This window comes from Raphanus sativus, chromosome 8 (assembly GCF_000801105.2).
Source record: "Raphanus sativus cultivar WK10039 chromosome 8, ASM80110v3, whole genome shotgun sequence".
Taxonomy (NCBI): Eukaryota; Viridiplantae; Streptophyta; class Magnoliopsida; order Brassicales; family Brassicaceae; genus Raphanus; species Raphanus sativus.
The window spans coordinates 27,016,344-27,028,194 of record NC_079518.1 but is presented as its reverse complement, the minus strand read 5'-3'; the positions used below and the strand labels follow the sequence as shown (position 1 = coordinate 27,028,194).

Here is an 11,851-nt window from a genome sequence, read left to right as displayed (position 1 = left end):
GAACACAATGCTTCAAAAATAGAACGTATCTAGTGTTCCAGCCTCGAATTTGAGTTCATTATCAGATCCTGACAATTTTACGCACTTCACAGGCCATTTCATATAAAATGGAAATCATAATCTTGATGCAACACTATGACATAAGAGGCGAATGCCAAAGAAGTGGTAATTGGAAGTTGCATTATTATACAAGAAACGAAAAGGCCTGATTCATATTCAGAGGTTGAGATTGAGTTCGAAAAAAAAAAAAATCAGGCGTTGAAGAGTCTCCTTAAAGGTCCATCTTTGCGGTCTTTGGCAGCTTCAGTAAGTGCAATGAACTTCTTAAAGCCAGTGGTTGCTGCTCCTCTGCCAAGAGCCGCTGCTCTCGTCAACACATCCTCGCTGTTTGCTATGAACCCAGCTGCTGTAGCCGGATTAGTGATTGCCAGCGGCAGTGCAGGTGGGGTTGGAACCGGTTGTGGCATTGCCGCTGAGACAGAGGCCTGTGTGAACCCTGGACCATGCTTGTTGAAATCGTCAAGTATGCTCTGCTGATCAGCTTTCTTAAGACCCTGCATCAACACCACAAAACGGTTCATAGTTAGTTTCCTGATATACCGTTTGGTGCCATGATCCTCCACACACATCTAATAGATGATACTCTGACTTCAGGCTGAATGGGATTTGAGAGAATCTGAGTAACTGAAATGGATTAAGAAAAGACAAAACCACCTTAAGTTCTAAGATGCGCTGAAACTCCATGGGAGTTCCTTCTGGAAAGAGTGCACGGTAAGTGTCTGCCACCGAATCGATTGGGGATAGTATGACCTTAAGAAGTGCTTCAGCTCTGCTCATTTCACGGCTCACAAATTTAGAGTAGCTGGCAGCAGTTGAAGTCTGCAGTGACATCACAAACTTACAGATTTAAAAGGGCTAAATTGGTTTATACAACTAGCTTGCTCAGATAACAGCAATCAAATTTTCTAGATACAGAGTCACCAGCAGAGGCAGATATACATTAAATTGGTAATCATGAGATAAGCTAACCTGTCTGGCAAGTGAAGGAATTTCTAGAAGAATCGTCTTCATGGCTTGCGTATCTAGTAACATCTGTGAAGCCAAAAAAAAAAAAACAAAAACAGACAATTCATCTTTCAACTCTTAACAGATGTAAACGAAGGGTCAGATGATACATAACATGTGAGAGGGATCTCATGCAGCTATAACTCTCAAAGCATGAAAAATATTATTCCTACACTGAATGCTCCAACAGTACTAGTACTGAAGGAAATGAATTGAACAAAAGCAGAGAAGACAAAAGAGGAGGTGTAAAACCAAACTGAGTTTGGCACTAAGTCTCTGTGATTTACCTGATAAACTAGGTATAGCGATTTTCACATTGATTTTAGCCAACTCATTGACTACTAAGAGATTTTACGACGGAAAGAATTAGAGTCATGCATATGGAGGATATACGGCACGAAAACGGACCTGTTGAGCTCCAGCTTCGGATAGTTGCTTGCATCTGAAAATATTAGCATAAAACCGTGGTCCAAGGGATGATGCCAGCTGCATCAAGTTGGTCAAGTCTTAATACCTTTGAATTGTTATTGTCAACAGCTTCGGGGTATCACAGTTCCAATTTTAGTAGAGACTATTTGATTGAAGTATGTTTTGATAAATGAAGTAGAATCAAAAAGCCTGTTTTCTATTCTACTCAACGTAATATAAATTTATCGCAGGTCCTAATAAAATAGTATGACGAGTATTTATCACAACAGTATAAATAGTGTTACCTTGTCGAGGAAAAATTGGAAGTAAACTGGTGTTAGATGGTTCCCGAGGACAGGAATGCTGCCGCTAAGAATTGTATTTATTCCATTCACATACCTAAAAGAATATGCAAGTTTGTTTAGGCTCTGGTCATATGGGCATCAAAACCAATAGAAAGCTTTTGAAGTCCCAGATAGCTCTTTACCCAGACTGGTCACCCACACTGTCAAGTGTCCCCCATGGAACACGTGTCATCGCTGCCATTTCTGCGTCAAATTTAGTTTCGATTCCAAGGACCAGCGTGACCAATGATCTCGTTATGACGGCGGAAAATTCATCCTGCACAGCAACGCTGCTTGAGAATAATCTAAAATAAGTAATATCAGGGGAAAAAAATATGTCAGTTGTAATCAGTACCTGGACCTCTGACATGTCTACAACGTCAACATAGTGCGGGTCAACAATTTCTGATACTTTTTCTGCCAATTCACCACACTGCGAGACAGATAGCAAATAATCCTTGAGAAGTCACACATTGATGTTCGGTAATCGAAACTTTTAGACAAAATCCTAATGACATGGTCACACATCTTGTATTCCGGAACAACATAACAATTCGCATTCCATTTTTTATACAGAAGCAGCAGAAAATATATTTGAAACAGAAAATATATTTGAAAATGTACCGCATGAGCAGCACAGATATTTAGAAAAATTGCAAACAAATAACTTGGAGGTGTAAGACCCATGACAGTTTCTTCGAACTTTATTTGAAGACTAATAAATTACGAATGGTCACTCTACATAACTGGCTTGAAATCAGAATGAAACCATATGATACAACCCCAGTTAACCAGTCCCAACAGGCTACACATAGTTGTCACGTATATGCTGCATGCTGAGAGTGCTGAAAGTGAAAGAGGTAAGAAAAAACAGAAAAATATACAAAAGAACTTACGGTTTTGTGGCAATACTCGGAAGAATTAACTATGTGACATATCACCCTTTCATCTCTGTCCGAGACCTGCAAGATGAAAATAAAGTGATGAAATATGTGGAAAAGCACACATGGGATGATGGGAAACAAGAAGAAGGCAGATATGCTAAGCACCTTTATCTGTCCGTCCATGCCTGTGGCTGCAGCAACGATACCGGTGCCTCCTTTTGGGAGCTTAAGAAATAGCTTCGTAGCATATGCCTTAAGAACTCGTTGAAAGACCTGTAAAGAGGGGACCCTTTGAAAAGAAGGAAGTCGAAATCTCCATCGATCTAATAAGGAATCGTGTACGAAAGCATATAAATTGGATTGCACACACTATTAAAGAAAAGAGCACAACTGTATACGCCCTCCCTTGTTGAAACCTAGGCGGCAAAGTTGATCTAACTACCAAATGTTTCTCCAAATAAAATTCTGATACTCCACAAACAACGTTGGTTATCAGACAAGTCAAGGCATTGCTCAAATATCAGTACATATATAAAACCCATTGAGCGAATGAGAAATATACCTTGAACAAATTGAATAAAGTCTGGTTCTTACTGAGAACACTGCACCGTTTCAAGCTCTTCTTTATATCGGTAAACAACTGCATACAAGGCAACAGTAAACTACGGAACAAAACTAAATTTGTATGGCTACAGGAGACAAGATATAATGTGACAGACACGGATTGCATAGGAATGTTATCAGGTTTTCACCAGTTCATCGACTAATATCAATAGCCACTATGCACAAAATACTTTGCAGAGTTTAAACTGAGTATAATATCCAGTTTTACAGAGAAAACTTTTCCCACTAACTACTCAAACATCATCTGAACATGACCAGAGATTTCTGCCCAGCTCAATGGATAACGGCTGAATTGTAGACTCTATGTTTCAAGCAGTGATATCATCTAAAGAAAATCAAACTGCCCATAGTGAAAGTCGTGAACCAGTTAATACATTGGCTCACGATGTAAATCTCTGTCAAAGTTGACACGCTTCTCAAATAACTCTACTTAAAAGAGGCTTGCATAGGTATTCACCTGGGTGCTGCTATGTAGAACATTATTTTGACTTCCATATTCAATACCCCATGTTTCCTCCTGATAGAAGGAATGGAATATTAGGAAATTGGGAGAACTTGACAAAGCTTTGAACAGAAACAATTTCATTACGTGAAAAAAATAAATTACCTGCACAACTTTCTCCAGGTGTTCCATTAGTGTCTTCTCTTCCAACTCAATATATGGAGTTAAATGTGGTTCAAAGCAAGAAGAGATGATTCCACGGAAGTTGAACTGCCAGGTCGAGATTTACACCAGTGAGTAAAGAAATCCTTCAAACGACACAATAGCTCAAGTGAATAGATGTCATTCAGTTTTCCAATGAAGCTCAAACAGATAATGAAATTTCTATCAATGCATAGTTATGCCTATTATTAACAATTAAAGCCACTTTTACTTGATTTTCAAGAAATTCCTGAGCTACAATAGAAATGACAACGGTCAAAATCAGAGAGGGCAATAACTAGAACAAGGGAATATACCCCAGCTCCGGGAACAGATAAATCTTTGTTTCCGGTCGTTTCCTGTTGAAACAGAGGCAGCAAACCCTATCAGAATAAACTTTAAGCGATCATAGAACATCACTGTAGCGTTTTCCATAGTACATATTACAAAGATAGAACATACACTTTCCCCAGATTCTTGACCAGCAGCAAATTTCTTTTCATACTGCTTGCGAATTTTAGATACATTCTGACTACTGTTTTCCCATGTACCAATTTCTTCAATGTCATCTCCGATATCCCTCGTAGGAATAGGAACATCGCCACCAAATTTATTTTCAAGTTCCTTTTCAAACTCCACTGTGCTTTGTAGTGCCTAATCATTCAATGACATCAAACTTTAATAGAGCTGAAACATTCCAGAATATATCAAGAAGTAACCGGATTTCATGACAGCGAAATAGAGGGTCAGGATAAAATGTTTTCAAGTCATCAGACACTCTTCAGAGGTGACACACAGCTCTTATAGATATACATCCAGCTCTTATAGATATACATCCATGCGTATGCTACTATTGATCAGAGAGAGAGAGCAAGCCTGACCTGTAGCAATGCAGCTACTTCTGGTTTCTCTTTCATGTTGACCAGAATAGACTCTACTTGTTTCCTGATAAAAATGATGGGAACACAGGATGTTTAAGAAGGTTGCATATTGCTTTTAGATTAAGATTAACAGTAATACTGGCGCTTAACTTCCACAGCATAGTGGCTCCAAAGCATCAAAGCACACCCAAAAAGAATATTTTATATATATTGAAGCAGAAGTTAGAGAGAGACTTGCAAAAAAAATTCTACTAAAAATGTGGTACTTATAAAACAATTAACCTGTAACATTTATCTAAACGGACTAAACAAAAATTTAATTACAAATCATCTATTTATTATTATTTCCACAATTATGTAATTCCCAAAAATTGGTCACTAATAATACCAATCAATTTTTTCTGTATCAAATTTCTTTCTTTATATAATTTTCAATAATACCCACGTATAGTAGCGGTGTTTTCTTTTTGTTTTTTATTTATAGTAGCGGTGTTATGTAGCCATCTCTTAGAAATAAAAGTGCGGGTCAACTATCTAGTTCAGAATAAGGGATGTTATGATGCCATGTTTTTTGAAAACTTCAAAGAGGAAAAATGAAGAAAATCTGAGTAAATGTGATGAACTACTATAATTAAGGGCAGGCCAGATAAATGTTCATCGAAAACTCAAGAGGCCATACCTTGTTTTCTTGCAGAACTGGATGCAAAGTCTATAAGGCACATGCCAAGAAGCAGGAAAAATCTTCCAGATTTCTTCATTTGTACGGATTCGACGCTTTATCCATGCATATCGCCGCTCTGTTTTATCCAGCCTTGCCAATTCTGCCAACAAATAACCTCTTAGATATAAAGTCCAAGAATATATGAAAATGCACTTTCAGTGTTAGTTATACGGAATTATGTGCAATATACCAGCTCCTTCAAAAATTTGTTCATATGAGGTTAGCTCACGGCTGCAGAAGTTGTTTACCACCTCTTCCCTCACAGACGACTCCAAAGCATCAACAACCAAGCAGCAATCAGATAAATGCTGTAGCAAATTTGTTTCCTCGGTCTCTTTCCCCGTACCTAAACTGAGATCACAACAACATACATTTTTCAGGAAAGTTGCTTTTTGCAAATAAAGAGGGGGGGGGGGATTGTGGAGAATAAGAAAAAGCGAAAATATTCAACAATTTGGAGTTTAGCATTAAAAAGAAGCAGCAAATATCCTAATCACTATGCGGGTACTATTCAGTGCCAGCCAACAAGCATGAAACCTAAAATTATGACATCAAAATCATCACGTATACACTTAAATTCTACCAAAAATCTTTCCAGCCGTAATCTTCTTCAGACTGAAGATGAAGAAATTGAGAAAGAGACGCAGGATTAACCACTAGTGTTACAGACTCATAGTGTACCTCTTCTGTGGACTTATTTTAGTACGTAAACTTGGTCGAATCACTAAGGCATTACCTGGAAAAATCAGAAAATACATGCGACTTAAGGATTTGCTTTATATTGTTAAGCTTTGCCCTGAGCTCTGTGATTTTAGGAACATCCCTGTAGGCTTCAAAGTGATTACATAATTGGCTTACGGCCTGAAATATATTACAGAATCAGAATCTTAAGAAATCAAGCTAGTTGGCCTAGGTTTAAAGTTGATTTTCAAAATAACAAACAAAACACAAGTAACAAACGGTAAAAATTGTCGACATACCTCTAGCTGCGCAGCTGCCTCCTTGTATTGTCTTTTTGACGCCATCACCTGAAGCTGTTCAACAGCAGAGACTGCCAAGGTAGCAAAATTCGTTAATTTGAGCTTATGCATGGTCTAACTTAGACTAGGGTTCACCATATAAAGACTGGCACCACTCCAGCAACATGATTACTGATAACAGACCTAACATTGTGAGGCGATGAAGAGCAGTGATGGTTGTGGTTATGTTCTTTTTAGCAAAATCTAACTTCTTAATGTCACGGCATATTTCTTGGACCATTGTTTCACTTTGCTCAGCTTTGGATTTGATCTCCTGAATCTTATATGAGAAACTAACCTCGACAGCGCGTGTAGCATCAGCAAGATCTTCTTTAGCTTTAGTTCCTGAGTTACTCTGGAGGGAGTATGAAGCAAAATTTAATCTCTCAAACATAAAAAAAGGTAAAGTAAGCTGCTCACCTGTTGACGAACAGCAGATAGTATGGTAGCATCAACCCGGCGGATCTCACCATGAATCTTTTGCATAAGTGGCTCAACGCCAGATAGAGATGCTTCTAATAATAAAAAGATTCACATCACGAAATAAACTTAAAAATCATTTTAACCACTAACTACAGCAGCAAAAAGAAAAGAAATAATTTTGGATTTATATCATCTCTAAACATATATAATCAAACTTTTCACCTGTTGGAAACATCTGGTTGATATACTCTAACGCGCTCGACTTATCCATTGCCTTTGTAATTTCTATGATCAAAACCGAAATCGAGTTGTTAAGAGCGAAATTAGCCCCAGAAATTAGGGCTTAAGAGCGAAATTTCAAAGAACAGCGAAAGGCGGTGATGAATGACGTCGACTGCGATCGGACCACCGTGAGCGGAGGAGATGTGCTCTTCCAACGGATTAAAATTACATCTCTATCCAACCGTTTCGTACAATACCGATCCATTAACCGGGACCGGTTATATTTATACCAGTCTTTTTTGGGTTATGATTTGTTTTGGTTTTAATTTCCGTGAACAAAGAAATTAAACCAGCCTATTTAATTCCAGTTATATTGTATCAATACTATTCATTCAGAATCACCCATATTATTTACCCTCAACTCCATTGACAAAAACAAAAAAAAATTGCAATTTTGAAACAGTTAAAAATATTCCAAACTTTAGTATATATTTGAATATATATAAGTGTTTTGTAATTTTTTGCATTAATATTTAATGCTGCAAAAAATTATAATAATTAGATATTATGTTTTACATTGTGGAAAAAGATACAAATGAATATGTGATTGTGATATATCATTTACTCATTATTCACCTTTCAAACTGAAAAACTGATTTTGTTTTGAACCTAATGATTATTAGAAATATAATTAAAATAAGTGGGGGATTTATAACTCTAATTTTAACTAATAATTATTTTTTTCTAAATTATCAATATCTAATGAATTTACTGAACTTTGTGTTTGTAAAAATATAATTGTAACATACTTTGTTTATATTTAAAATCACAGATTTAAAAAATATTACTATAACTATCATAATTACCATAATCTAAGAATGAAAAAATAAAATCAACGGAACAACATTTCATTAAAGTTTAATGGAGAAAATAACATTATACTTATGTTTTACTAATGTATTTTATTGGATAAATTTTCAAATGTGATAAGTTTCTTCATTTGACGTTGTCTTTTCATGAGAAAAAAACAAAATTCTACTTTACTAATAGATTTTTTTTTAATTATTTTTTTTTTAAATAATTGTATTTTGATTATGTAATAATCACTGTTGTGTTTTTCTTTCAATTTTCATGTGGATATTTTTAAGATTGAGCATGGTAACCACACAAAAAAATATCCATGATATTTCTTTAGTTTTTATTTCAATGGTCGGGTTTTGATGAAAATATCAAAATAATGAATTTCCTCTTTTTTTTGTTCTTATAAATATTTTTCTAGTTTTTCTGTAGTTTTATATTTTGGATTAAATCATGTAAAATTTTAAATAAACTATTATTTGTTGATTATTTTCACCAAATTCAAGTTATTCAATGAATTTTTTTACAAAAATATATTTATTATATCTTATTAATTTTCAAATTTATTTTTATAAGATATGTGTTTTTATTATTTAGTAAAGCCTCATATTGTTTCGCCTAATTACTCATACTGCAACTTAAAAACGTATATTGTTCCTACAATATATTTTTTGTGCAGGAGAAAGTAATGACACTTGAAGATGATCAACGCTTCTTTAATCTGATTAAAGATAAGTATGTAAGAATGAAATTCCATTCTCCACCCTGGTTAGCTTAGCTTCCATGGCTTCTGAGTTTGTTATTTCTACTTTCTTCTCAGACTCTATCCTCTATCTCCTTATCAATTAAACTCCCTCACTTCTATCAAATATGACTAATGATTGATGTAAATGTAATATTTTTACTTTTTATATTGTATATTTACTTATTATTTATTTTTCATATATTGTATATTATTTTTCCATTTTATATTATATATTTACTTATTTTTTGTTCTATTTTATTTACTTATTCTATTTTTTTATTTTTATATCAAATGGAAATATTACAATAGATTTTTAATGTAATATTTCTATTTCTTATACTGTATATTTACTTATTATTTATTTTTATTCTAATATTATGATAGATGTTTAATGCAATATTTCTATTTTTATATTCTATATTTACTTATTATTTATTTTACTGTACATTTTCATATATGTTTAATTTAGTTTTTCCATTTATGATATTGTATATTCACTTATCATTTATTTTTCTTATATTGTATATTTACGTATTCCATTTTTTTCTTTTTATCTAAAGATAAAATTATGTTAGATGTTTAATGTAATATTTCTATTTCGTAGATTTTATATACTTATTTTATAGTTTTTCTTATATTTTATATTTACTTATTGTAATACTTCGATAAATGGTTAACATACTATTTTTATTTCTTATTTTTTATATTTACTTATTATTTATTTTACTATATATTTTTCTGAGAGTTTTGTTTGTTTAGATTTTTCATTTCTTAAGTGTATATTTACTTATTGCTTATTTTTTTATATTGTATATTTACTTGTTTTAATTTTTTTTTTTATATCAAATGATAATATTATGATAGATATTTAATGTAATATTTCTATTTTTGCATATTTAATTTATTTTTCCTTATATTGTTTATTTACTTAATAATTATTTTATTATTTTAATAATAGTGACACGTGGTATCTTTCTGGCGAAGTTTTTTCGTTAATGTGGATGCTCTCTAGAGCTTCAAAAGGCTTCTTTTATTAGTATAGATTGTCACTCGACCTACTCTGAATATTTTAACTGCTATTCATCTAAATTATTACTAGTATTAAAAATATTCTAACTTCCTTTTTTGTTTCCTATAATCTCGTTAATGTATATTATTTTTTCCATTTATATTATATATATTACTTATTTTTTGTTCTATTTTATTTACTTATTCTATTTTTTTATTTTTATATCAAATGGAAATATTACAATAGATTTTTAATGTAATATTTCTATTTCTTATACTGTATATTTACTTATTATTTATTTTATTCTAATATTATGATAGATGTTTAATGCAATATTTCTATTTTTTATATTCTATATTTACTTATTATTTATTTTACTGTACATTTTCATATATGTTTAATTTAGTTTTTCCATTTATGATATTGTATATTCACTTATCATTTATTTTTTCTTATATTGTATATTTACGTATTCCATTTTTTTCTTTTTATCTAAAGATAAAATTACATTAGATGTTTAATGTAATATTTCTATTTCGTAGATTTTATATACTTATTTTTTAGTTTTCTTATATTTTATATTTACTTATTGTAATACTTCGATAAATGGTTAACATACTATTTTTATTTCTTATTTTTTGTATTTACTTATTATTTATTTTACTATATATTTTCCGAGAGTTTTGTTTGTTTAGATTTTTCATTTCTTAAGTGTATATTTACTTATTGCTTATTTTTTTATATTGTATATTTACTTGTTTTAATTTTTGTTTTTTATATCAAATGATAATATTATGATAGATATTTAATGTAATATTTCTATTTTTTGCATACTTAATTTATTTTTCCTTATATTGTTTATTTACTTAATAATTATTTTATTATTTTAATAATAGTGACACGTGGTATCTTTCTGGCGAAGTTTTTTCGTTAATGTGGATGCTCTCTAGAGCCTCAAAAGGCTTCTTTTATTAGTATAGATAGATTGTCACTCGACCTACTCTGAATATTTTAACTGCTATTCATCTAATTTATTACGAGTATTAAAAATATTCTAACTTCCTTTTTTTGTTTCCTATAACTCGGTATCCATATCTTGGTATCCATCGAGTTGAAAAAGACGATTAATAAAAACATTTATGCTAAAACACAACCATTTTGTCCAGATAATCTTTTATCTTGTTCATTCAAATTTTTATGTAAAAATTAATTTAATTTACAACTGTTTTTTTTAAATAGGCTTTAGAATAATTAAATTTTCAATCTTAAAAACAAACAGACATATAAATAGTTTTTCTTGGTTTAATGATTAAATAGATTTATGGATCTAACTATAAAGGTATACTATATTTTGATCCGCGTTTTGAAAACGTGGATATATTTTTATTTTAATAAATGAAATTGAATTTCTAATTTTGATTAGAAAATACAATTTTAAGGTTTTCTATTTGTGTTTCAAAAAAAATTGTTCTATTATAATACTTGATTTTCAAGTGGTGTTTTCATATTCAACTCAGACATATGAAAGAACCGATAAATCCAATGATATGTGTATAATTCAGTTTGATTTAATAAAAAGAATTGTAATTATAATTTTTGAAAACCTGGTAAAAGTCTAAAAAAACTGATACTATATAACCTATCCAATATGAGATGATCCGATGAATACCAGAAAAATAAATAATATTTTTTGAAATGTTTATTAAATAATTCATACTTCTTAATATTATATAAAATTGAAAAAAAATAATTAGACTTTAATGAGATTTGTATTATGTCATTTGAAGAAAATGAAACAATGGTAATAGGAATTTTATTATTGATATGAAAATATTATTTTCTTTTGTTTTTGTTACTAAAAAGCTATGATAACTTTTATTTTTATTTATATTTGGATCTAAAATTTTAAGATACGTTTATTAAAATTTGAACACTAAAAATTGGCATATCATTATTATGTAAAAATAATGACATAGTAATATTTTTTAATTAGCATGTATATTCA

The 11,851-nt window shown here is 31.5% G+C and overlaps 1 protein-coding gene across 4 annotated transcripts; it reads right to left on the bottom strand.

The window, feature by feature from the left end:
- Positions 1-11: 11 nt before the first annotated feature.
- LOC108855711 (vacuolar protein sorting-associated protein 53 A) lies at positions 12-7,481 on the bottom strand. Of its 4 annotated transcripts, XM_056992510.1 has the most exons (23): positions 7,379-7,426; positions 7,235-7,297; positions 7,010-7,104; positions 6,734-6,944; positions 6,551-6,621; positions 6,307-6,431; positions 5,761-5,921; positions 5,529-5,670; positions 4,850-4,913; positions 4,431-4,622; positions 4,286-4,351; positions 3,933-4,037; positions 3,783-3,842; positions 3,264-3,341; positions 2,867-2,974; positions 2,714-2,779; positions 2,173-2,250; positions 1,961-2,094; positions 1,779-1,872; positions 1,474-1,551; positions 1,030-1,092; positions 715-879; positions 12-554 (listed from the first exon to the last, which is right to left on the bottom strand). In XM_056992510.1, the coding sequence occupies exons 2-23, from the start codon at positions 7,281-7,283 to the stop codon at positions 252-254; spliced, it is 2,508 nt and encodes an 835-aa protein (XP_056848490.1). In that variant the 5' UTR covers positions 7,284-7,297; positions 7,379-7,426; the 3' UTR covers positions 12-251. The 4 variants fall into 4 exon arrangements, 3 of the variants coding, with proteins under 3 accessions (XP_056848490.1, XP_056848491.1, XP_056848492.1); XM_056992511.1 differs by having other exon boundaries at positions 4,286-4,327; positions 7,235-7,478; XM_056992512.1 differs by lacking the exons at positions 7,235-7,297; positions 7,379-7,426 and having other exon boundaries at positions 6,888-6,944; positions 7,010-7,092.
- Between the last annotated feature and the right edge of the window lie 4,370 nt (positions 7,482-11,851).

What these genes read in the sequence shown, in the direction of transcription:
- LOC108855711 (XM_056992510.1), bottom strand. Translation starts at nt 7,283, where the DNA reads ATGGATAAGTCGAGCGCGTTAGAGTATATCAACCAGATGTTTCCAACA. An exon ending in AGTGTGGGTGACCAGTCTGG is followed by an intron (nt 1,873 to 1,960) that starts GTAAAGAGCTAT and finishes ATATTCTTTTAG; the next exon opens with GTATGTGAATGGAATAAATA. An exon ending in CCGAAGCTGGAGCTCAACAG is followed by an intron (nt 1,093 to 1,473) that starts GTCCGTTTTCGT and finishes TTGGCTTCACAG; the next exon opens with ATGTTACTAGATACGCAAGC.